Source organism: Pelobates fuscus, chromosome 6, assembly GCF_036172605.1.
Source record: "Pelobates fuscus isolate aPelFus1 chromosome 6, aPelFus1.pri, whole genome shotgun sequence".
NCBI lineage: Eukaryota > Metazoa > Chordata > Amphibia > Anura > Pelobatidae > Pelobates > Pelobates fuscus.
The window spans coordinates 137,046,488-137,074,101 of NC_086322.1; the positions used below are offsets into that span (position 1 = coordinate 137,046,488).

Consider the following 27,614-nt stretch of genomic DNA (forward strand, 5'->3'; position numbering starts at 1 on the left):
ATAACAATATCTGTAGTTTAAAATAAGCAATGAAATACTTTTACCAAACAAATGTACACACTTCCTTTGCATTACAGCATTCATGGGTTGCACATATCAAATACACAAAGTATAAATATATATTCAATTTGCTTAAATACAGTTAAAAAAATAAGTGGATTATTAAGTAACACATTAATAAATCTCCCCATCAAGTCACAAAATCTTTTGAAAGATGTGCATAGAATATTTAGAGAAAGTTTATGATAACTGATTCCTTGGAAAACATTTTTAGATGTGAAAAAAAAAGTCTTAAAACATATTTATTTCCCCAATCTTTATATTAGTTTCAATACAGTACGAAATTTTACAAACAGTACAAAAACAAAAACAAAAAAAACAAACTAATGAGAGATGATAAAAAGGAGAATACATGAACAGGATCACACTAGAGGGTACATAAGAAACACTCTGGATGGCTCAATCCTTATAAAGACTTATGGATTCTGTCATAGAATTAGTCTCCGGTCTTGTGTTCCATATGGAAAGAGGATTGAAATGGTCACTTTGCTGATGTGAGATGTTTTACAGTGACTCACAGTGTACACCGTGGAAGCATGCATCTCCTAATCAATGTACAACTCTTGCCAAAGATGATTAGCCAAAGTCACACTTTGCATTTTATCTCACTATTAAGTGAGAACTGTCAGCAATTCAAAGTGAATTTCAAATTTAAGACTCTATTGTCAGCATTGCTGATTTGGAGAATGTTTCTATTTTGGCCTTAAATTTTAAATCCACTTTGAATTTGGTCAATTCTCACGTTAGTGAATAACCCTGTATGTCTTCCCCTACGGTGCCTCCACTTTATGTACGGATTGGGGAACAATGATCAGATTTCCACCTCCCAGTGGGCCACGGGTGAAGTACTCTGCTCTGTATACTCAACTTTTAATGTTTGTAGCTTCTTCTGTTTACGCGAGTAGGAAGTTCATTTGTATCTGGATCGTAGTATGGTTTCATTATTGTCTTTGTTTCTCTACAGCTGACTTTGTTGGATTTGTCCAACTAATCTGGGAACACTTGTTTTAAAATTATCTGACCCTCCAACAATGAACATCTTTTTTTTTTCCCGATACTGCTCTACTACATTTATCTTTGAAAAAAACATTAAAAAGTTTTTTTTTTCTTAAATAGTTTTCAAACATTTTTTTATACTGGAACCAAATATTATAACAAGTCAAGTCTATCCAAGCTTCCTAGATATATTGTTTTATAAATTTGATAGATCAGGCCTTGTTAAGGAAAGACTATGGCAAATTTCATTGCACTCTGCATGTTGTTTACTAAAGAAAAACCTTATCCCTCTCTTTCCAAAATTGGTGCACGTTGCTTCTCTGTTCGTGCTTGAACCAGCTGCGGTATTGTTAACAGAATGGATCTGGGGATCAGTGAGGTAAATAAGGGCTTCTCCGTTCTTATTTCCAGTTACCCAACCTGTGAAAGAAATAAAAAATATATATATATATTGTGTAATCAAAAATCACTAACAACCAAAAAGGAGGGGGAGAGATTAAATTAGTAAAAAAAAAAAATCTGCTCCAGACAATTATTTAGAACTGCTGTGTCTTGGACATGTTTCCCAGTGTAACTGAAAGAACTGGTTAATCAGCACAACTGCAGATTCAATTAGATATTCTACTAACTAACCAAAATACATTTTTGTAAAATTATTATACAAGGTTTATAATAATTGGACGCTTACCTTGCAAATCCACCACAATATCAGAGTGACCTGAAAATTCATAAGCAAAATGTCCAAAAGCTAAACCATATTTAGTTGCTTCATATTGTGTCTTGACAACCTCTTTATTATTAGATAATTTTACAAATTCTCCAAGAACATACGGCTCCACACTTACACATCCTTTAATATTTTTATCTTCCAAAATCTGAAAGAAAGATGAAGAGAAAAGTGATAGAAGCCACATATTTTGGCCTTGTTAATTCGGTGTAACACCACAAAAGCCTTATTTGTATAAGTAACTGTAGAAAAGTCAAATCAACATATAAGCTAAAAATTGATTTTCTATTACTTAAGTTAAGTTTGGAATTTTTAATTTTTTTTTGGTGCATGACTGAAAATTTGAACTGTACATAATTTTTTTTTAGATCATTTATATCAATAAATAACAAAATGAAACACAAATAAAAATAAATAAATAATCAGACCAGTAAGCAAGAGTAGCACGGCAGTAGACGTACAACAGAATGGTGAACAGAGAGGCGTACATTAATATTAAGGAATCTGGTAAAATGCAATGTAGGAAATAAAATGCAAGTTAGTGATTTTTTATCACTTTATAGTACTAGAATTTAATGGCATTTGTTCCATTTTTGTTTTTCTTACAGCTTGCATAATGGTCACTTTCAAGCCTTTTAATGCTGTTCAGCACAAAAAGCACACAAACCTCTCTCTATTTATACAGAGTAACAAGAATCTTACCAGTAGTACATAGGAAGGGATGTAAAATAGCTGTGTGGGTACATTCAATTCATATAGCCTTTTATTGAATTCATTCACATAGTATTGCGCTGTCATTTGGCGCTCAACATCACTGAAAGGGTACAGTATACTTCTCGGCTTCTTGTACTCTTTCCCAACATATCTAAGAAGAGGAAAATGTAGCAAGATAATTCATTCAATACATAATATTATGAATACCTTAATGTATTAGATATTATCATGTTGATTTGCTGAAACCCAATGCGGTTAAAAGTGGCGTTGCAGCACAGTTACACCAAGCAATCAACTAACTGGTCTAACTTTGAGCAATGCCAATTAGTAAAAGGCTCTGACCCTGGGTGAGAGATCTCTATTGGAAACCACAGAAACAGTGATACCATCTGCTATTTACTAAATGGTGCTTTAGTTTCACAGGCTGAAAAAAGCCCTTTGTAGGTGTAAATGCTACTTTTAGTGCGACCAAGCTTAAGATCTCACTAGGCGAGGGACATCACTCTGATTAATGCTTTCAATGCCACTTTATACAGCACTGCAATGTGCTGCTCTCCAATATAGGACTGAAAATATTAAAATAAAATGTTGGGATATGTCAGAACCCTGCATGTAATTAAAGAGGGATGATTAGATCTCTCATAATGAGAGAGCTGATTGGGTCTGTATGTTAAAAATAAATAAATAACAATATGTGGACTCCATAGGCCCATAGACTATTATTGGAAGCCTAGTGTATGGTTCTCCTCTTTTTCCACCTGGCTCTTGATGTTTAATAAATAGTTGCAATAATAAATTATTGCAATTGTTAACACAGTCAAGAGTTACCCAGTCTCCTGACCCTCTAATGGTTAAAGGGCCATAGGATTTCAGGCCCACTGGTAAATGACTGTAAATGTCTGTCTTTGTGACCACACATACATAACTGGCTAAAGGGCTCAATGATGTATGATAATTAAAGGTGGAACATTTCCACCTTGGATATTCGCTCACAACACAGTGATTGGCTTGGAATCCAACTAATTAAAGTGATTTTATGAGTAAGTCTTGCTCATCAAGATTAACCCCATCTGCAGTTTCAGGACCAAGAAATTAGGCATGAGATGATAGTCTCCTGATCTTGAAAGGGTTAAAATGGCCAGTAGACTGCATATCTCATCACCCTGCTAAAAGAGAAGTGTAATGGCCCTTTAGCCATTACAAAGCTGGAGAGTTTGGGACCCTCTTTCCCTTGTTGAAGAAAAAGGGGCCAGGAGACCTTCGACTAATGATACTTTCTTATTTCTGCTGGTGGAGGGCAATGAATAATTGGACTGGAGTTTGCCAAAACCCATGAATGTATTATAGAAGGAGTAAAGGTCCAGTTATTCTATGGTGCTTCTTAACAATGATCTTATATATCAACAACAGAGAAGGACATTTGTTTTTTAAATAGTACTGAGTAGACAACTTTAGCTTATATTAAATATAAAATAATTACCTTCCCAAAGTCTCGTCCTGGTGTAAACAGTGAATCCAGAAAGCATTTCGTTGTTGACCTGGTTTAGAAACGGCCACATAATCACCAAAGTACACAAACGTTTCCTGGGCTGTCCACAACTCTGAGTTCTTGGAGAACTTCAGAAGCAAAGCATCTGAATAAAATTTACATAATACAAGAGAAAGTGGTAAGTTAAATGAATTTATGGAGGGTGGCTATGCACTTCTAAAATCCTCCAGAGAATCAAAGCTTTCTAATTTATTACTATAAAATCAGGTACTTTGCAGTGAAAATAAAATGTAAAAAGGGAAACAAATATTCCATTGTTTATGTAGGTACGAAACATGCCCAGAGTCTCTCATTGCTCCTCTGTCCCCTGAGCAGTAAGAGGGAGGGTAATGATCAGGTCAACAAAATCTCCCAGATTCACACGGTGCTCAATCCCTCTGTCTATATTAATACTAGTGGGGCCAAAAGGTGATCCTCTTAACAGTAATAGGACTAGAGGTGCCCAATGAAACTAAGAGTTTTAGTTACAAATTTTAGTTACAAATCCTGTACTTTACTTTTGCAGTTCTATGGGACAAATCTATAGATATTGTGTGAAGTTTTATCCTCCAGCAATACACCGCTTTAAGGATGAGTAAGTACAAGGCTTATTGCAGACAATGCACAGACAAATCTGTTCATACATGTGTGGTGTTGGTTGCATGTTTTAGTGGCTGTTGAGTGAAGCGTGACAAACAAGCATGTCTGTGAAATGCTTAGGAGAAGGGCTACTATTGGCCAATAAACTCCTAATTTAGGACAGGAAATTTAAAGTAAAGCCCCTGGTGCAATGTCTATGTGCTATTCACTTACTAACTAATAATGACTCTACAGACATTTTAAACAACCATTAAAGCAGACACTTCCTTGGACATAAGTGTGTCATTACTCTACCTTTAAGTTAACTGCTCACAGCCTAAGGAAAAAAAAACGAATATGTTTTATGTGGTTGTAAACTTCTTTCGACTCCATCATGCTTCTATCTTCTCTCTTCACATAGAAGAAAGGTTTGTTCTTAACTTAGTATCTGGATGAACTTTCACACAGCGTCAGTAATAGGTTTCTACCCAGGGGTTCTTGGTAGTGTGTAATTTCTTATTTCAGTGTTTTTCAGGGCAATGCTGCAAGCAGCTGTTACTTATTAAAAAATAGACAGATAGTGGAGACAGGTAGCAGAAAAAAGATGGATGAGAAACTGTTTAACAACATCTGCAAGATTGAGCTTAACTTATTATCTTGTGCAAATGGAACTAGAGTTTACAGAAGGCGTTGTAATACATTTCTTCTCACATTTTTAATGAAGGCCACCTTCCTAAAATAAAGTCTTTCGACATCACAATTCCGTGGTTGGTTATAGTTAAGAAAATTACATGACTTGTTGAAAAACATAAAAAAGATGCACAATTGATAGTGTTTTTCTTTGTCATTGACAGTCTTTGTGGCAAAGAACATGTGTCTTGTAATTGAAATAGCATATGGCACTGTGGGTAGAGATTCAATGAACTTGTATCACATACAGAATCTTTCACTAACACACACTTCCATTATCCAACATAAATATGGCATATAACATTAATTGTAAATTGCATCAAAAATATCACCCACACCTCCAGAATCATATTTCGCATTAGGTAGAGTAGGCATTTTCCTACAGACACACGTCTGTTAGAGGTGGCACAAGTGCCTACTTACTCTGCCTGCAGTGCTTTGCCATCTCTGAGGCTGTAAGCCTGGTTCTGTAAAGACTGGGATCACTGTGTTACATCTGTGGCTGAAAGACTAGCTGCAAGACTTGGATCACTGTGTTAAGTCTAAGGGAGTCTGCTCTATGCATACATTGAAATACACATACACACACAGGTATATCCACTGAAACATACACACACACACACACACACAATCTACACAAACACATGTACACACCCCAACTTTGGGATGCCGGTGGGCAGAGTAATAGGGGGCAAGCTAGTGTTTTGGACTGTGTCACAACCTTAGAAACGCAGACAAGCCCAGAAAAGGCAAAAACAAGACAGGCATGACACACACACGCTCTCTCTCTCTGTTTATTGGATGGAATCCAATAAAAGTTAGGCCAAAGACAACTTTACTGTCCAAGAAAAAAGCAGGCTAGAAAATATAGCTCCTACTTACTGCAATACAAAAATGCTGGTAATGCACAGTTCATACTCATTGCAGCCACATTGGAAAAACCTAAATTGTTGCCACAGAGCATAATGCAAAGTATAATTAGAAGAAATATAATTTTATCATACTTTAACTGATTTACTACAAGGACAAAAAAAGTATTGCCTAAATGTTTTTTCAACATTTATCTGCAGTGTCCCTTAAAGGTATGAAAAAGTCTCAAATAATACTCACTGTATGCACTGTGCAGGGGTAAAGAATTTATCTTCTCAGTGCCCTCCAGCTTTTTCAGAAGCCAATCATTATCAACACCTGAAAGAAGGTTTTCATATTCCATATCATCTAATGGAGGCAGTGGACGTATTAATTTTGAATCATCAAATTTAAGGAAAACAAATGAACTCCCACTAGAGTTTAGAAAAGAGTTTGAATCAGAAAGGCTGCTCGAAAACTGTGCGGATTTGCTCCAGGAGCCAGAACTATGGCTACTAGTAAAACTCAAGTTTAACTTATCCACTTCCTCCTCGGTAGTCTCACATGCAAAATCAACTGGAAATACATTGCTGTAGTTGGACTTTGAGCTTACACTATGTGTGCTCTTCTGTTGTTGCAGAGTTCTTTTGCTAGATGAACTGTCTGCAGACTGTTGCCGTTTGAGAACACTAACTTCATACACATCCTGTGAGTTTGTTTCCATATTAAGAGCAACAAATCCATCTTCAGAAGACACAACAGAGAGCTGGTGTTTGACTACATTTTTACTGGTAGAAGGATGTGGGAATATCTGGGTTGAAGGCTCATGTGTACTAACTGACAAATCTGCTGTGGTGTCTACAGTTTCACCTTCTGGGTCTATTCCACAAGACAACATTTTTCCAGCAAGATCTAGTTTCACTGAATGGTCATTTTTTGCAATATCAGTTGGATGGTTGGTTGTATCGGTGGCAGACTCTGTTTCAGCAGTGGGGTCAAAGATCTCAAAGAAATTAGCACCCAAACATGGATTTTGGCCTCTGACATCAGGCACAGTTGTGGCCAATCTGCTTCCAATAACAGAGGTTTCCGATTCATTTGTCCGGTTACTAACCAGGGTGTTTTGATTATTGGGACGAGATCCTGCCTCCTCTGTTTCATGGATAGAGAGGTGCTCAAAAGAAATATCCTCTGGATCTTTACTTACTCCTGGGCCATTTTCATCAATGTCATCAGATGCTGCTGTAGAGCAAGGGCTACCTATTTTACCTCCATCTATACCAGACTCTTTAAACTCATCCAGTTCATTATTAAAACCGAATGATTCCCAGCTGGAAGAGGAATTTGACACGTTGCACCATGATTTCAAAGAACCAGAGGTAGAACTATTACTGTTATTTGACCTACTGAATGACTTTCGTTTCTCATCACCTGACAAATGGTTTATTGCCGTAGACCGTTCAATTCCCTTTCTCCTACTGTTATGTTTCCGGCTGCGTGGGTCACTATCTCCGGTTGTTGGGCAATCAATGTCTTCTGTTGTACTGACCGTATCAAGGGTTTTTAAGGCTGTCACACAAACTCCAGATTCTACTTCTCCTGCATTCTGATTTCTGCAGGTACTTTGAAAGGCGTCACACACTGATTTGTGATGGTAAGAAAACAAGTTCAATATAACACTGAACCTCACTTTTCCATTCACAATGGTTTTCTTCAAGCAGTCCTTGTAGCTGTCAGGCACGTAAGAACATTCATCTGATTTTGAGAAAGCATCTACCATTAGCTGCTCTTTCAAAGATTCTACCAGGTACATGATATCATTAGCAAGGTTTCCTTTGTCTTGTTTGTCTGTTAATACACTATACATGGCTAGCTTCTCCATTGCCTCTCTGCATAGTAGGGTCACCTCTTTACTGCGAACATTATCACCATGAAGCCACCTATGTACAATTGAAAGACTATAGGCTGATTTGACAAAGCTGTGAAGTTCCTGTTTGCTTGTAACTTGTTCTCCTTTTTTCTTGGTGAGAAGACCAATTTCAAATGACTCCTTTGCTTCTGACAGATAATGCAATCTATTCTGTTTGGGACATTCTTTTGATAAACTGTAGGATAACAGGCATGTCCCACGAATGTTCTGGAAATCAAATAAAAAAATACTATATTATTTAATGTATATTTTGCTACTAATACTATTTTTAGTGACAAATTGCTGAGTAATAATATTAATACTATCAAAGTATTTAGCCAGGAATGGTACATTGAGCTTGTAACACATTTTCAAGTGCATCCTGGGATCTACAGGTGATAATCGAAAAATTAGAATATCGTGCAAAGGATTATTTATTTCAGTAATGCAACGTAAAAGGGGAAACTAATATATGAGATAGAAGCATTACATGCAAAGCAAGATAGTTCAAGCCGTTATTTGTCATAAGTGCGATGATTATGGCTTACAGCTCATGAAAACCCCAAATCCACAATCTCCGTAAATTAGAATATTGTGAAAAGGTGCAATATTCTAGGCTCACAGTGTCCCACTCTAATCAGCTAAGTAAGCCATAACACCTGCAAAGGGTTTCTGAGCCTTTAAATGGTCTCTCAGTCTGGTTCAGTAGGAATCACAACCACGGGGAAGACTGCTGACCTGACAGTTGTGCACAAAACCATCATTGACACCCTTGATAAGGAGGGAAAGCCTCAAAAGGTAATTGTGAAGGAAGTTGGATGTTCCCAAAGTGCTGTATCAAAGCACATTAATAGAAAGTTATGTGGAAGGGAAAAGTGTGGAAGAAAAAGGTGCGGTCAGCAGCCTGGAGAGGATTGTCAGGCAAAGGCCATTCAAAAGTGTTGGGGACTTTCACAAGGAGTGGACTGAGGCTGGAGTCAGTGCATCAAGAGCCACCACACACAGACAGATCCTGAACATGGGCTTCAGATGTCATATTCCTCTTGTCAAGCCGCTCCTGAACAACAAATAACGTCAGAAGCATCTTACCTGGGCTAAAGAAAAACAGACGTGGTCTGTTGCTCAGTGGTCCAAAGTCCTCTTTTCTGATGAGAGCAACTTTTGCATCTCATTTGGAAACCAAGGACCCAGAGTCTAGAGGAAGAATGGAGAGGCACACACTGCAAGATGCTTGAAGTCCAGTGTGAAGTTTCCACAGTCTGTGTTGATTTGGGGAGCCATGTCATCTGCTGGTGTTGGTCCACTGTGCTTCATTAAGCCCAGGGTCAACGCAGCCGTCTACCAGGAGATTTTGTAGCACTTCATGCTTCCTTCGACAGACGAGCTTTATGGGAATGCTGACTCATTTTCCAGCAGGACTTGGCACCTGCCCACACTGCCAAAAGCACCGAAGCCTGGTCCAATGACCATGGGATTATTGTGCTTGATTGGCCAGCAAACTCGCCTGACCTAAACCCTATAGAGAATCTATGGGGCATTGCCAAGAGAAAGATGAGAGACATGAGACCGAACAATGCAGAAGAGCTGAAAGCCGCTATTGAAGCATTCTGGTGTTCCATAACACCTCAGCAGTGCCACGGGATGATAGCTTCCATGCCACGCCGCATTGAGGCAGTAATTGCTGCAAAAGGGACCCAAACCAAGTACTGAGTCCATATGCATGCTTATACTTTTCAGAGGTCCGATATTGTTCTATGTATACTCCTTGTTTTATTGATTGCATATAATATTCTATTTTATTGAGATTGTGGATTTGGGGTTTTCATGAGCTGTAAGCCATAATCATCGCACTTATGACAAATCACGGCTTGAACTATCTTGCTTTGCATGTAATGCGTCTATCTCATAAATTAGTTTCCCCTTTTACGTTGCATTACTGAAATAAATGAACTTTTGCACGATATTCAAATTTTTCGGGTATCACCTGTATATGCTAATAGTACCAAATTTATTGCTGCTTATTTTATCAACCTTGGAAGAATGAAAGAGTGAAATGTAATTTCCAGGAATTAAACCTGTGACTGCAACAGCTGTCTTCCTTGACCACTGAGCCATCTCTTAACTATCAATTAAATCTGAAGAAATCCAGTGGTTAAACCAACACAATAACAATAGAAACATCCCTGAAGAAGTTGGTTGTAATAATTCCAAGTGTAAAAAAAAAAACATTTTAATGTCCCTATGTCAGATATCTCACCAGGGCTGTCACAATAGGAAGAATTTTCCATGCCCTCATTGAAACAGTTATTTTGGTGTTATTGTGTCAAAATAAATAAAAACTGTCTTTTGTCACTTGGTTTTTGTTTTCCATAGGTCTCTGTGGCTACAGTTTATGAATATGAACAGAGGATCCTGAGAGGGCGATATTAACATTAATGCTAGCCTTTAATGAGAACAACTTTACGAGGTAAACTAGGATTGTTAATCACTAGTGTTTTTGTTTGTTTTTGCTGTTGGAATGCAATCAGTTTAAAGATTCAGTGGACAGCTTCCTCATAGGAGTTTATAACAAGATTTTAACGGTGATAAATATAGTAATGATAATTGCTAGATGAAAAGTCCACTTTAATATAACTAACAAGTTACTGTACTTCTGAAGTTGCCAGTGTCTGTATGTCCCTTGCAGTTTTAAATGTGAAACCATAAGATGAGTAGCTCAAGACACTCAGTTACCAGATTGGTGAGAACAAAGAGTGGAGTGTATGAACTGAAGGTAGCAGCCAGTTTGCAAGCCTCTGCCGCAGACAGCAACCGGTGATCAAACTCTTCCAGTAAACTCTGCCAAATAAAACAAATTGCACTGTTCAGATTTAGAAGGAATCAAAAGAACCAAAGGACAAGTGAGTTTTAATAATGGGACAATAAATAATATGGGTTTCTAGCAAGGTATTGAGTGACATGGATAACAAAGAACAAAATAATGGGGAGAAGGTACATCCCTGTAATATCCACCACATTCTTGGTTGAAATAATTCAGACAAATTAAAGACCAGATGATGAAACAGACAGAAGAAACTTTGAAAAGATTTCCATCAAATGTCACTCAAATATGTCTGAAAATGTTAAATGCAATGTGAAAAAAAGAGTTTGTTCAAATGGTTGAGAATTGTGCGAGTATATGTCCTGGGTTAAGATTATTTTCATAAATTGTTATTTACAAGATGTCTGCATTTAATAAGAAAGTAATGTAGCATTAATAGAAAACAGAAGGCAGAATTTAGAGACTATAAATATCCCTGTGGAACACTCTCTTCTTCTTAAAACCCTCCACAACCTTGGAATCCTTGACACTGTACTTTCCTGGTTTTCATCCTATCTTTATGAACAATGCTTTAGTGTCTCCTTCACTGGTGCTACCTCCTCCCCACTGCCCGTCTTAGTTGGTGTTCCCCATGGTTCTTTTTTGCTCCAATTTTATTCATGATTTACACCGCTTCTCTTGGTAACCATATTAAGTCTTTTGGATTTAAATACCATCTATACATGGACGATACTCACATTTACCTCTCCTCCTCTGACCTCTCTACTAGTTACTTTCAACAAGTCACAAACTGCCTCTTTTCCATCCTTAACTTAATGTCTTCCGGTTTTCTAAAACTGAACTTCTCATAATTTCCCCCCAAAATAGCCCACCTCCATCTATCTCCCCCACATGAAAAGGATACCTATTGCCACACCCCTCAAGCTTGCTGCTTTTCTTTTACTTTTGACTCAGGTCTTAGCTTTCCTCCTCACATCCAATCTGTCTCCAAATGCTGTAAATTCAACCTTTAAAAAATTGCCCACATTCACCCCTTTCTAACTCAAGATACAGCTAAGGTACTTGTGTTCATTATTTCCAGACTATTGCAACGCAATACTCATCAGACTTCCAAACACCTGAATTGTTCTTCTTCGGACTTATCTTTCTGATTCACAACTACTCCCACACCTCATCCCTTTCATGCCAATCATAATATTGGCTTCCTCTACCCTTTGGGATCCAATTCAAAATGCAAACCTACAAAGCCCTCAGTAATTCCAATCCTTGCTACATTTCCTTTTTACTGAATGAATGCACCTCTTCTTGTTACCTTCAGATTGCAAGCAATCCTGTCATCTCCTCATTCCCACACTACTAACTCTAACCGTCAGGATTTCTTTTAAGGGTTACCCCGTTCTTATGGAATTCCCAACCCCATACTATTGGCCTCTTTCTCCAGTCCTTTGAGAAGTCAATTAAAACATATCTCTTTAGGGAATCTTACCATCTTCTTGGGCAACACATCTCTAATTACAAATGCTCTCCTTAGTTCCCTCACTGCCGTATCCCAGCTCTCTCTCTCTCCTTTCACTCTTCCCTTGTTCCACATACCACTTTTACTGCTCATTGCAGCACAGGCATCTTATCCATCACTCCCTCCTCCCATCTGACATCATATAATTTCTCTAGTACTTCTTTAATATTGTTATGTTACTACGTATAACTTGTTGTCAAATTCTATAAATGTAATGCACTACAAAATATGTTGCTTTTATATAAATGCTAATAATAAATATATAAATATTATTTCTTCATAAGCAAGTCAAAAAAACAGCATGCAATCAAGACTCTAGCAAAACACATGTACGACCAAGGAGACCAGTATAACAGCACCTTGAATTGCCTTTTGTAATACAGGCTTTATTTACGTGTAATACGAACACAGGAGAGTACCTTACCAGACAGACATTACTACTCTTTTTGAACCTTTGATAGTTTTCTTCACTCATTGAAATAAAAATGTCTGCCAAAACACCTAAAGATGTGGCTATTCCCTGCAATGGCAAAGAAAAAAAGTGTTAGTCACTAATCACAGGTATGCAGGTACTGATTAAAGTAACAGGTGTCAGGCACATTGTTCTCATTTACCAACCAAACCCCCAACTGAAGTTGAGAATCAGGTGACAGATTTACAGCTTACTGCAGACACACACCTCGTGTGCAAAATAAAGAACTAAAGGCAATCAGTTAGATATCCCCAAAAGTTGTATCTGTATATATAACCACTGAGCTGTTAAAACACTGATTGCCTGGGGGCTGCTGTGATTATGTGACTGTTTCAGGGACACATCAGTATTATCTGGATTCTTGATATTCATTATTCATCGACAATATATGGGGACCATAGGAAAATTGCTTGAGAGGTAAAGATGTTCACTCACACCTAGCAAATTTGTAACGTAAACGTATTACGATCATGTACTCAAATCAATTCTAGTTAATTATCACAATTATGGATACTAGCATTAGATTTTCAACTCAATGGTTTATTCTTATTTATATCTCAGTCATCAGAATATAGTATTTTGCATTACATATTCATGTACAGAGGCGGGCTACAAAATTAATAAAATTAATGGAACATTCTAGCTATGAAGAAAGGTTAACATATTTAAATCTCTTTAGGTTAGAAAAATGTTGCCTCAGAGTGGATATGATAGTATTATACAAATATATTCTGGGCCAATACAAACCATTGTCTGGAAATCTGTTCATAAACTGGATTATACATTGGACACAAGGTCATTTAGAGTGGAAGACAGGAGATTTAGTCTAATGCAAAGTAAAGGATTTTTTTTTACGGTAAGAACTTCTGCCTGAAGAGGTAGTTTTAACAGAGTCCGTACAGATGTTTAAACAGCAACTGGATGAAAAAAAACATAATATTAAAGGATATAATTTTAAATTGTGGGGAAATAACTTCTTGATCCAAGGAGAGATCTGACAGTTTGATTGTTGCAAAATTGGAAGGACTTCAAACTAAGATTTTTTTGCCTTCTTTTGGATCAACAGCAAAACCAGATGTGAGAAAGGCTGAACTTGATGGACGCTTGACTCTTTTCAGCTATGTAATGTTCTGTGAACCACTATAAAGCAGACCATTAATAGGTTTCTAAAATGTTCACTCCAGTTAATTATAGAGATATTAATAAACTAATATGGACTTTTATTTGCATTTATGTGCAGAGAATTTACAAACTACCAAAATACTTGGCAGCAGGGGTAACAATTTCTTAAAACAGCATATTATATAAATCTCTCTGAAAATAATTCTAATAATATGCATCCTTAGTGCATTGTCGCTTGCAACGTGATGCCCTTGAAGGGGGGTGGTGGGTCCCTAAGTACCAAAATTTGTTGTTTTTTTTAAAAGTGGATTTATGCTGAAGGGGATAGCAGTCACTGAGCAAGTGATCCCTTTACTGTGTAAGACCACATTGCTTGGAGGGAGGGAAGGTCTCTTTGCCATCATCATTTGCTGCAAAGGATTAAAAAGAGACTTTCCTTCTGCATATACAGCATCCCTTCGAGACTTTAATAATTGATCAATTACTTAAAACAGTAATTAGTGCTCCTTGTTACCCTGCAAGCTAAAAACTTCCTCACTGCATCTCATTAGCAGGACGGAGAGTAAAGATCCATATGATTGAACCAGACACAAGTCTGTCATTAAATTATTTGCTTTTGTGTATATAACCCCTTCAAACTATCACTTTAGCTCTTATCAAAGATTACAGAGGTGGAGTAAACACACAGAGACTCTCCCTGCTTTCTGATGTTTTGCAGGGAATGTGAAGCTGATTACTCAGCCTGCTTCCGCATCAATTGCTGCAACATTCTGCTCGGTGGGACAGTAAAATAAAGCCAAAATATACCTTTTTGTCTGGGTTGGGCAGCTCAGAAAACCCAACAATGGAGGCCCAAATCAACTCAGCTGCTTCATACCACAAGCCTGCAAGGTAAACAAAAAAAAAAAGGAATCTCGAGATAATAAAGGGGAAATATATAGGATGCCTAAAACGGTAAAGATCTACAGAAAAAGTCATTTTTAATATGTTCTTTTACACCATCATTTTCAATTGTCACTATTTCAGCTGATGAAATGGCAGAGGAGACAGAACAGCATGATTCTGTCTCCCCAGCTCTGCTGTAGTCATTCTTCTGACAGAAGAAAGGCTGAACTATAAACAGCAGATGCAAACAGCATCTGGTGCCCAGTAGTGTAACTCCCACCAACCTAAGGCATTACTCTTATAACCCAAGTACTGATATAAGATTAATGGAACCCTAACTTTGAAAATAAAAATCAGGCAAACACATAGTCTTTACTAATCATACAAAAGTAAGCCCTGCACCCAAACTCCCACTACTCTTGGGCGGCAGCGATGTCTATAGTACACAGCAGCCACAAAACATACAATAAAAAACAAAGGAAAAAGTTACTTGCGCGCTATGCCAAATCCCTGCGCACATTTAAATAAAGGGAGTTTTTTTAGTATCACTGCAATGACCATTAAAGTGTATTTATTGAAAGCTTGTTTAGTTTTATTAAATTATATAATTTAATGAAGAAAGCTGGTCAAGAAGTCTTTGCATTTTCATAAGGAAAGTTGTAAGAGAATTTGATTAGAATAGCCTTACCCAATTTCTGCAGAATTTGTCCTCTGATCTGTACGCACACAGACTGCACAAGAACTCTGTCGTTTTCATTAGCATAATGCCAAGAACCTATTTGTTTCACAAGCATGACATACAAGTCAATACATTTAAGAGAAAAAGAGGAGAAAAAAACCCAATGTATTTAGACAACAAATATATCCCTATTAGTCTTGACATTTCCTAATTTTAACCTCCTGACTCAGAATACTGATTTCCGTAGCAATTTTTCATAATTTTGGTCGTGTTTTTTTAATATACAAAAAGCCAATGTTGGTGGTTGCCATATGTTTTTCATTATTTTACATGTGTTTCCTGAGAAAATCAGGATATAAATATGCCCTATTGATTTCTAAATTCTACAAAGATTTACCAACCCCGGCTTGACATGGTAGCAAAACTACAGGCAAATCTGTTAGACTAATTTCTTTGAGACACCCAGTAATTTGGATATGCACAGGTTGATTTGGACTTGAATTGTATCATATTTTCAGTTATTTCCCTTTATCTGAAAGTGTAACACACTTTAACACACTGGTAATATATACATAAACATTTGCAATAAGTTCAGTGAATACAAGATCAGTCTGCCTGAAAATCTTCTCTACGTGATTGAGGATCAGAATTGCCTTGTAAGAAGCCATAATATTTCTTATACTGTGGTGCGTGTAGGCTTAGTTTAGGATTTAGAAATCTTACACTTACAGTATGAGGTTAAAACGTTAAATGTTATTTAATGCAATACATAGCTCATTACATGATTAAGTAGAAACAGCATATATTACGTAGGGATGATTAGCATATTTAGCTTAGGTATGAGCATATAGGTATTAGAAGTCTACATAAAGTATATAACATACAAACAATATAGATCTTCTTGATCTCTATGGATAAATACTAAATCCAGTTATGTGCCATTAATATGCTGCTTCTATTTACATTTTTGTCCAGTTTTTTTTTTTTTTTTTTTTTAAAGGAACAATCGAAACACAGTAAGAACACTACTTGTGCACAGTGAGACAATTTAGCTCGAGTGAACCAAAATTTTTGGGGTGAGATTTGAGTTGATGACAGATTCGGCTTTGCAGAATTTCAGAACATGGATTCCAATTCAGAAATCGACTCAAAAACAAAAAAGGCACAGAAATGGGCCAATCGGTACAAAACATGTATATGTACATAGCATGTACATATTTTGCAGGATACTAGTATGAGCATTTTCCTGTCACTTGGTTCACAGATCAAATGAGAAAAAGTAACCAAAAGAGGGAAAAATAAGTAGAGCAGAAAAAAAAAAAAATAATTATAAAAAATATATCTATTTTTATATGTTATATATTTATTAAACATATAAGAATATATATATTATAGAGTGCTCCTCCTTTCCCCCCCTCTACTGCTCACTTCTCACTTGATCTGTAAATAAAATTAACATTTAGTGACTGTACCCATCAATTATCTCATGGGCAGAATCCAGAGACTTGAGCCAAAAATGTTCGCCATTGCATATTTCGTAATTGGTTTGTAATTCAGATGTATTTCGGCTTGGAATTCGGAATTGCAGCGGAGCCCAATACAAACCTCGAAATACAATAAGAATTACAGATCTATGTAGTAGTTATAGAACAAGGAATGCCATGGTGCCTTCCCGGGATAAGCAGCCAAACTGTTTGAGAATGGTTTGGCAACTTACCTGGGGTATGCAAAGGGGTTTTACAGCCTCAATGAAAAAAAAGTGCCATATATTCTGTTTTATTGCTTTTATTTGCGTTGTTGCACTACGTGTGTTGTTCTTCATTTTGAAGCTATTGAAGAGTATTGAGATTATACTACTACACTCTCAAGTGTAAATTGATTTATGCTTGCTGTGTGTTTCACCTGCACTATATAATAACCTTATTAACTTTATTTATGTTCTTTGATTTACACCTTTTAACCACACTTGTTTCTTTTTATTACGTTTCAAGAAAGGATTGTTTGGTCTTCTCTTTAGGACGCTTCTCACAAATGGTTCTTTAATTCATCTGATTCGGATTGTTTCTTGCACCCATGGTACTTTTGGTGCTTATTTCTTATAACTTCCTAGAATATATATTTCACTCACTTGACAGACAAGGCATCACTTCATTGATTACCCATCTCCTTTCCTTTTTATAAAAAGGGTGGAGTGTTTTTCTGTTACCTGCGCTTTTAATTTTATTTTTTATATTGCATATGTGATGCTACAAAAAGTTTAATTAACAAAACCAATTAGAGACAGATTTAATTCAAAAAGTAAAATTAGCCCTGAGTTTAAATATTTATTAGGGCTAATTAGTTCCCACAAATCCATATGTATGTTCTTCGTGGTTTTGTTAGTTTTTCACATATGAAACTGTTCACTCCAAAACATAGCAGAATGAATGTGTCCCTTAGCATGTTCTATATGATCAATATATTTCATATTGGCAGGCGTCACAATGTCATTAGGGCAGAACAGAATACGACTGTTTTAGAAGCAAATTTCTTACTATGATTTAAACCTCTCACCTGTTGTTCCTTTGTTGATGATCAAACTGCTTAAAATATATTCTGCTTTTAAAAGCTTTCCTGTGGATAAAAGTGGCCAGAACGTTTAAATGTGTAGATTTTAATCATAAACACACACATATTGATCCTAGTTTCACATCAGATATTCCCAATGCAGTCATTGAGGTTGCAAAAACAGTTTGGTTTTATTAAACTTAGAACTGTTCCAAAAGGGTTTGGGGATCCTTCATGTCTTAAGGAATTAGAATTTAGCACACTGGATATCAGATAAACCAATTTCCTTAAAACCTTACAACAATATGACATTTGTAATTATGCATTGCTAACCTAAATTATCAGGAAATTTATCAAGAAAAAACAGGTGCTAAGGGGCAACAGGAGCAAAGTGCTAAATGATGAGAGACATTGCGTTGGTTTCCATGGTGATTGCTCCTTATTTAGTAGTAAACATTAGAAGAGCACCTGTTTTTGCCTTGATAAGTCTCCCTCTTAGTGTCTCAGGTTTTCGTAAATATTAAAGCTAGATCCAGATGAAATGTATAGATCTATGAAGTATGAAGGTGTCCTCTTTGTGTAGGCACCTGGTGGGGTAGAAAAAAAAGTGAAAATGTCTCTGGATGTGGAGCGTTTCAAGCAGAAACAGACTCCTACAACCACGACTACTTCTAAAAGCAGAAGTGGTCATGTTGGTAGGAGTAACCCTTTAATTATAAGGAGATGGAAACTGTATCCAGAAAAAAAGCTATTTGTGCATTATTGTACGTGATGGGCTTTTGTAACATTTTATGGCTTTATAGTAGTTTGTACTACTTATTACACAATGGTTTTTTTTTTTAAGTCTTGCACGCACTCTCTATATGGATATAATTGTGTTGTTATACTCCTCACTCTCAAGAATCTGACCATATTTTTGAGACACTCATTTGGGTCTGCAGTCATTTTAATTGTGGAGATTCATATTTATATATAATATAGAGGACATTAGTTGAAAAAGTGTGTTTAGGAAAGATTTTTATGTTTATATTTTACTATAAATCCATGTGTTTATTACCGTATATACTCGAGTATAAGACGAGTTTTTCAGCACATTTTTTTGTGCTGAAAAACCCCAACTCGACTTATACTCGAGTGACTGTCTGTATTATGGCAACTTACATTGCCATAATACAGACAGGACCACCGGGCTCATTACAAGCCCGGCGGTCCTGTTGAGGGCTGGCAGAGAGCCGTTACTTACCTTCACAGCAGCTCCTGTCAGCTCCCTTCTCTCTCCTCCGGTCGGCTCCCTCTGCAAGTCTCGCGAGAGCTGCGGGGTCAGAGCATTGCCACGGGTTACCGTGGTAACGAACTACGCGGCCGCGAGACTTGCTGACAGGGGAGCCGAACGGAGGAGAAAGAAGGGAGCTGACAGGAGCTGATGTGAAGGTAAGTAACAGCTCTCTGCCAGCCCCCCTCCTACAGCCCATCCACTGGACCACCAGGGAATGAGAGCCCCCCTCCCTGGCCAGCTAACAAGCAGGGAGGGGGGACAAAAAAAATATAAATAAAAATGTAAATAAAATAAAAATATATTAATAATATTAAAAATAATAATAATAATAGAAAAATAAAATATAATATATAAAAAATAATAATTTAATTTTAAAATAAGAATTAAAAAATAAGAATTAAAATGCCCACCCCCCACCAAGGCTCTGCATCAGACACACAAACACACTCTGCATCACATACACACCCACACTGCATTCATACACACACTACACACACTGCATTCATACACACACACTACGCACACTGCATTCATACACACACACTACGCACACTGCATTCATACACACACACACACACTGCATTATATACACACACATTGCATTCATACACACACACTGCATTATATACACACACACTACGCATACTGCATTCATACACACACACACACACTGCATTCATACACACACACACACACACTGCATTCATACACACACACACACACACTGCATTATATACACACACACTACGCACACTGCATTCATACACACACTGCACTAATACACACACACACCATTCATTATATACACACACTGTAAATAAATATTCAATTAATATAATTTGGGGGGGATATAATTTTATTTAGAAATTTACCAGTAGCTGCTGCATTTCCCACTCTAGTCTTATACTCGAGTCAATAAGTTTTCCGGCGTAAAATTAGGGGTCTAGACTTATATTCGGGTCGACTTATATTCGAGTATATACGGTAATATTATAATTGCTAATTATGTGGGAAAAGGAAACTGAGCAACCACTCTATTGTCCTGCATCATATAGTTGTGTTTATTCTTTTATAACCGTATCTTCTGACTTGTAATAATGTATATAACAGTAAAGATAAATTGACTTTAAATCTATATTAACATATAAATAAATGTTTCAGTAGATATCGTAGGAATATACAACAAATGACTGTAACTGTTCAGTCTGTACAGTAAAATATAAACAATGAGAACTTTACTTATATTAAATAAATTTAAAAAATACCAAATAAGTGCAGTGTTTTGTTAGCTAGTCAAGTGGTCAGATAGCATGGCTCTGAGAAAGTACCCAGCCTGTGTGCTATTTTATAGGAGCTCTTCATCACAAGTAAAGCAATTCAGATACCCCTGTTTGAAACCAGCAGGGAATATTTGTTAGAGAACAAAAGCCCCAATTAGTATTTTCCACGCCCTTTTCACAAATCTCTCTACCTCTTTTGGCTCAGAAACTCTTTATCTTGGCTCCTTTGTAAGTGCAAGGGGAGGTTGGCTCTTGGAGTGAAAAGAAGCCCCTGAGTTCAGAGGAATATCATTCCTATAATAGCACAAAGTGTTCTCTTGAAAGTCAAGTAGTCTCTAATTAGGACTAAGCCAAGAAAACAGAGAAAGATCAACGAGCATGTTTCATCACCTGAGTTTACCGAGATGCGAGCTTGCCGTATAACAACTTGTGGTGCAATTGGTGTATCGGGCCATATTTTATGCAATGCCTTGGCAACTCGCAGGAGCCTGGTGGAGGCATCTGTCCAGTAAAGAAATCGGTCAATAAGGAACACGATGGCTGCGGCTGTAGCACTGTCGGCAACTGCAATGGAGGCCTTCAAGAATACCTATCAAAGAGAGAAAACCACCAGGATCACACATGTCACTTGTCAAATATCAGCAACAATGTTACATGACAGACAGGAGGATATGCATATGACATGATTACCTTTATGCCATGTGTAAAGTCTCCAAAAGAAAAGCAAAACAGTTATTTGTTAGTGTGTGATAAAACAGCCAATAAACTATATTATATAAATATGAGATTAAGACATAGCAGTTTAATCATCAATTTAGAGGCAGAATTAACATAAAAGTTTGCCTCATGGAAATCTGCTAGAAAATTTAAATTCCTGGTCTCAAAAGCCTCAACACTCACAAGAAAAGAAAAAACAGAGGATTCTGAGATTTATTAATTTATTATGTAGGAAAGATTCCAGCTTTTTGGCGGTGATTTCAAAGATATTCCAACAAAAGCAGATCTATGGATTGTATTTAAGTAAGTTCAGTAATATCGACCATTTGAGACAAGTGATGTATACATAATACTGATTTTAATTAGAATTATACATTTCAGTTATTTTCATATATATTGAAATAGATCCTAACTAGTGGCAATACTTTTCTCTGTCCTGCGTGACAGCACCAAGATAAAAAAAAATGCCACATCTAAAATCCAGGTTTACAGGAGGGGGTCACATTCCTCCTATTTATTTTAAAAAGCCCACTCGTTTTGGGCTTGTAAACACTATTGAAATGGTTAGTTGAGTGTGGAACAGGGAATGTGCACTTTGAGTCCCATTAAAGATTTCTGCTTGGGCTGATCAAACAAACATTGCAAATGTATAATAGAACACTGATTTAATTATACAAAATATCTAGTTTACAGAGAGTCTTATATCAATAGGACTTCTCTTTTTAGGGGTTACCATTCAGTCATTTACTATCAGCCTACTTGAAAGAAGATTTTGTGTTCAATTCCATTCAATCATTCCACCCAATGTCCAAACTACATTTGAAAGTATAGGTTAGCAACAAAGGTGACCACTGAAAAAGTGATTTTACAGCGTCCAGGTTTTAGCTACAGCAAGTAGTTACCGGAGTCAATGCCCAAGCTTTTTGTCATGACAATAATAGTAGATTGTTTTTAACAGCAGTCTTTCTATTTACGTCTCAGCTGTATTATAATAGTTACAGATTGATCAATAAAAAAACAACTTTTTATTAGTGGGTTTTCTCACAAGTACTAAATTCAGATATCTTTTAGTAATACAATATTTACACATAGACAGTAGCAGAATATATTTTTATTCCATGTGTAGGACAGTATCAGTATCCAATTTTACTCCAAACACCATTGATACATTACACTTTTTACAATATAACATTCATACGTGGCTATACAGGAGCTGCTTGGCCTCTAGTGTTACCCGTTATTTATTAATAAAGTTGAACAGGTTTGTCTGTATTTTCCAAAATTGACAGATATTTTTGAAACCCAGAGACTCAACTACTGTGTTTTGATTCTTTGTATCCGATGATCAAGGTACATCTACCAACTGATGGGATGGGAGGAGGACATTGCGAAACAGGCATGACCAAAAATTTAGAGCAGTTAGTCTGGCACTTATATTATCTGAACTGAAAATTCACCAACGTGCCCTGCGGCCTTCACATTCACAGATTTTCCCTAGGAAGATCTGGCCAATAAAATGGCTCAGTATTTGTGGTTGGCATGAATACAATTATTTCCTTTTTAAATAAGGGCCTTGAGGTTTTATGATCCAAGAAATATGAACACACAATTGTAGAAGCATTATGACAAAGAAGAGTATTCTCCACAGACACACACACCTTAAAACACAGGTTTCCACCTGGTGTAGAAAAGATTACCTGTTATTTTACAACAATACAGGAATGTCTCCCAACACCTGTAAGCTGCACTTGCAGACTTTGTCTTTGATAACAAGCATACTATGTATTTAAGAACAGAACATCCCCTAATCTAGTTTTCCTCCTCTTCTCCTCTTCTTATATTAGAGTACAAAAGCCTGAAAGAGAGTGACCTGCCAAACAAAAGGGTTTTGAGTTGCTCAGAAAAGCAGACTTAGTGAAGGATGGACGGAATCCAAGTGGCCCTATTATTTCCACTTGCACTAATTAGACATTTTTCTGTCACCTATTGAGCGCTGCTGAGAGGCCAGTGCCACTGAATTCATTGCTAAAGTGTTTACAGAAGTTTGCATCTGTTTGTGTTTCTTCAGGAGGAAAATAAGCACTTCAATAGCATTGTTGAAAATCTAAACCAAGCATCCCATTCTGGAGTGCCTGTAGCTCTGCAGCTGCATCATTCCTGAGAGCCCATGGTGTCATCTCCAAAACCAAACGGGGTGAAATGGAGAAACCAAGCTCCTCACGAAAGAATGTTTACAAGCAAGTAGAATGCTTTCTATGCAAACGGCAGACTGCAGTGTTACTATTGCAAAGACACACACTTAATTTTCAATACTCATGTGTGCATGGATGTATACACATACACAACAAGAAAAGCCGTGGATATTATCTTTCTGTCTTGCAGACATATAGAAAACGATGAGGAAGCAAAGGACAATCTAGATTTCTATTGAAAGAAAAGTGATGTTACAAGTGCATATATAAAACATTTACAAATATACATAACACTACAAAATAAATAAAGTGTAAATCACAGTACTGAAAAAACGTGACCAGAATTATTTTTTTCATCAGCACCTTTTTTAAGCTTCATGATGAAATTGCTTTGGAACAATGTTCCTTTACTTGCATCATGACAAACAATGCCCATGGTGGAGAATGCATGCCACGTAGTAAGTGGATGAATGGCCTATGTTTTCGATTCACTGCCAGGTGTTGAAGGAATTCAGTGACAATGTAAGGCTCCCTGCACTGACCACATTTATACATTCTGCAAATAATGCAGATTTCTTAAAGGATTTATACAGCAACTGACAGTGTACACACACTACACATAATGGAAAGTTTGCATACATTTTCTGATCTTTTGCTTGCATGCCCTGCCCTCTTCAAGTCTTTACAACTCGTGTTTTGGGTACCAGCACTTATCAGGATAATGATGTTTTTTTAGGCCTGCTATTCTCAGCACTGTTACAAATTATCATAAGAGTAAGTTGATTTCCATTACCATTTCAATACAAAAGCAATAAAAATTAGGTTTGGCATGAGAATATTATTGTTGTAATCATTGGGGATGTTCAGATAATTGTTCTAAACAGCTGTAAAGCTGGCCATATTGACACCAAAGCAGATTGATTTTTGGACAAGATAAACAGAAATAAGGGCCATGCTTTATAATTTAACCCCTTAAGGACACATGACGTGTGTGACACGTCATGATTCCCTTTTATTCCAGAAGCTTGGTCCTTAAGGGGTTAAAGACATGTCTGTGTTCAAAAACGAATATAGAAAAAAATGGAATTGTGGAGCACACCCCGAACATGCATTTTTCAACAGTGGTGTTACTGTAAAGACTAAAATATATATAATATATAGACCAAGGACAAGTGCACACAATTTTTTTTTTTTAAATATACAGTTTTGAATTTTACATGGCTACTTAAAATCACCTATCTTAGCAAACAAATATGGGGATTCAGTTACACCATATGGAAATAATGAGTTGACCCACCACTACGTCACAGTACCCCGATATTGGTGGGTTCTTCACTAATTTTAAAATAAGAAATTAACATGCTAACTGCAATACTTACTGCTTAAAGGGAAACTATAGTGCAAAAAAAAAAAGTTGTTTTCCTGGCGCTATAGTTCCCTATAATGCATCCCTCCATTAAACCCCCCCCCCAGTGTCACTTACCCTGTATCAGCTAGCGGGGAGGACTAATGCGGGACTAATGCGCATGCACGGCAATGGATGACGCTGGAAGTCCTCCATAGCGTGAGGACGTCCAGCGTCAGTTAGGGGACCAAAAGTCACCTAATGACACAGAAGTCCCTCTAGTGGCTGGTAGACAGCCACTAGAGGTGGAGATAACCCTCAAAAAGGTAGTTATTACAGTTTATTAAAACCTGCAATGATTATCTTTGCAGGGTTAAGGAACCTGGAACTATGCACCTAGACAACTTCAATGAGCTGAAGTGGTCTGGGTGCCCATAGTGTCCCTTTAAACAGTTTATATAGACTCTTCTCAATTTGTGCTTTCCTGTGGTCAACTCCAAAGGGGCACCCATAGTGGATGGGTGGGGTACTCAGCCCAATAAGAATCTAATTTGGATTCCACATCAAATCTACACAGAAAAAAAAATTCTGGGCCACACCTGGAACATGTATTTCTCAGTAGTAGTGCTGTCATAAAGACCAAAAGTATATAAATTACAGCTTAAGGAACAGTGAACACACAATACAATACAGTTTTAGATTTTACAAGGCTAATTAAAATCACCTAGCAGTTTTCATAAATTGTGGTCATTCCTACTGACTTTTTTTCTATGGGACTGTCATATGCCCACTGTGATGATGTGGCAGTGGTCTGCTTAGAAGGCTCCTCTGCTTTCCCAGGGTGATGGAAGAGACATCATCATTTGTAGGCTTGTAGAAGGACTGCGATCATGTCTTCCCTGGCATTAGAGTAGACCATACCCAAGTATTCTGAGAAATACTCAGTATGTTCCCTCATAGTGGGCTTAGAGTAACAGTGTCGCCGCCGTAGCATATAGCCTATATCGAGGCTGTGGAATATGTCCACCGGTATTTGCTTTTTATATTTGTGACCCATGGTCAAAAGAAACACATTCAGGGCTACAGAACTGCATATGTTCAGCCATATAAAGCACTCATAGCTCAATGTGATCTGGAAAGACTGGGTGTTTGTGGCCTGCCAGGCCGGAACAAACTACTGCATTTCAAGCTCACCAAGTTTCTCAAGAGGAGAGGTAGCCTAAGTCCCTGATTCCAAATACAGTACATTGGTTCCACCTGTGAAGGTGTAAAGTAATGCAGTTATTGATTCAGGGCTATCTGCTAGAAGCAAAACCAATACATGACTTGTCCTAATGATGGCTTGGCCCTACAACCTTGACACACCATTGTAAGATAGAGTGGTTTCTCTGGTGTTTGTATAATATGGAGATATATCAATTCCATTTTTCAACAGAATAATAGACTATCTTTTTGCTTACATTGACAGTACCTGTAGGTTTAACAGCAGGCAACTGTCAGTCATTTATATTAATTTGAGAAAAGTCTCTCTGACTTTACATGTGATTGCACTGATCATATGCCCTGTTCAATTCAACCTCTCTGATTGTAGCAACATTTATAGTAAAATAGAAATTGTCATGGAGATCATTGCAGAAATAGAGCAAATTCATGGAAAATGTATAGATAAGATGTAATGGTTGAAAGTGTGGAAAACAGGAATTCCTTTTAATGGACCACTACTTATCTATGACTTTTAATGTTGTCATGCGGGTAATAAAACAGACAACTCTTTTTACAGGAAGAAAGTGCACATACAGAGCAGACAATGGGTTTAATGTGGCAAGAAAGGGTTCGGTTACTTAGCAACCTTTCCTCCAAAGCACAAAGAACGTGTGAAATTTAAAGAAAAACCACAACTAATAAACTACCAACAGCATTGAAAAGGATAAGAAAAAACAGATGAATGAAGTTTAAACTCTGATAATATTATCTCTTAAACCAACCTGGGCCTTGCTTACAACTTCACTTTATCTATCACCCACCATGGTTCCTCAAATAGAAAGCTACCTCAAGGGTCACACAATTACATGTTTCTCGGCACAAAAAAGGAACAGAGCACAATCTCTTCCCAAGTACTGGCTCCATAGTAATGTGATACAAAATGTTCACCCTCAGAATGAGGTGAAACATGGAACTAAGTGTATTGAGAAGATGCTCAACAGCATTTTGTGTAAACTGTTCTTATCACATTGAATAACTTTCTTTCAGTTACTTTAAGAATATTGTTTTAGAATATTAGATATATGCAATTTAATGTTGAAATGTGATCTCTTTAAAGGCAGATAGTCCATGGAAAATAAAAGATATGCTCTTTACTTGGATGTTTACTGTGATCCCTGTGAGATGTCGGCCTAAAAATCACATTTATTTATTTATTTAAATATATATTATTGGATTATTTTTTCATTCTTAATATTCAATCTACAAGTGATAGTGGATTTCAACAATGTAGACCATCAAACACTGCAGAAATTGTATATGTCCATCAGCTCTGCAGACATAGAACAAACAAACAAATAGGACAAAGTTCAGAACAAATATTAGATTTCGTATTTTAGAGTATACAGGGTCATCCTGTTAAACTGTCTTGATTTTGATTTTGGCATCTCCCCGGTAGTCCAGTAAACCCCAAAAGAATAGAAGAGCGGAACCTCAGGTGTCATATAAT

At 36.9% G+C, this 27,614-nt stretch overlaps 1 protein-coding gene across 3 annotated transcripts in view; it reads right to left on the reverse strand.

The window, feature by feature from the left end:
- Positions 1-1,122: 1,122 nt before the first annotated feature.
- ALPK1 (alpha kinase 1) overlaps positions 1,123-27,614 on the reverse strand; it is a 113,298-nt gene continuing 86,806 nt past the window's right edge. For all 3 annotated transcript variants that reach the window (XM_063458341.1, XM_063458340.1, XM_063458342.1), the window contains 11 exons: positions 21,041-21,239; positions 18,101-18,160; positions 15,557-15,643; positions 14,791-14,867; positions 12,814-12,909; positions 10,786-10,890; positions 6,405-8,280; positions 3,978-4,131; positions 2,486-2,648; positions 1,745-1,931; positions 1,123-1,476 (listed from right to left, as the gene is read on the reverse strand). In XM_063458341.1, the coding sequence (XP_063314411.1) occupies positions 1,253-1,476; positions 1,745-1,931; positions 2,486-2,648; positions 3,978-4,131; positions 6,405-8,280; positions 10,786-10,890; positions 12,814-12,909; positions 14,791-14,867; positions 15,557-15,643; positions 18,101-18,160; positions 21,041-21,239 (3,228 nt within the window). In that variant the 3' untranslated portion in view covers positions 1,123-1,252. The remainder of the gene's footprint in view (positions 1,477-1,744; positions 1,932-2,485; positions 2,649-3,977; positions 4,132-6,404; positions 8,281-10,785; positions 10,891-12,813; positions 12,910-14,790; positions 14,868-15,556; positions 15,644-18,100; positions 18,161-21,040; positions 21,240-27,614) is intronic.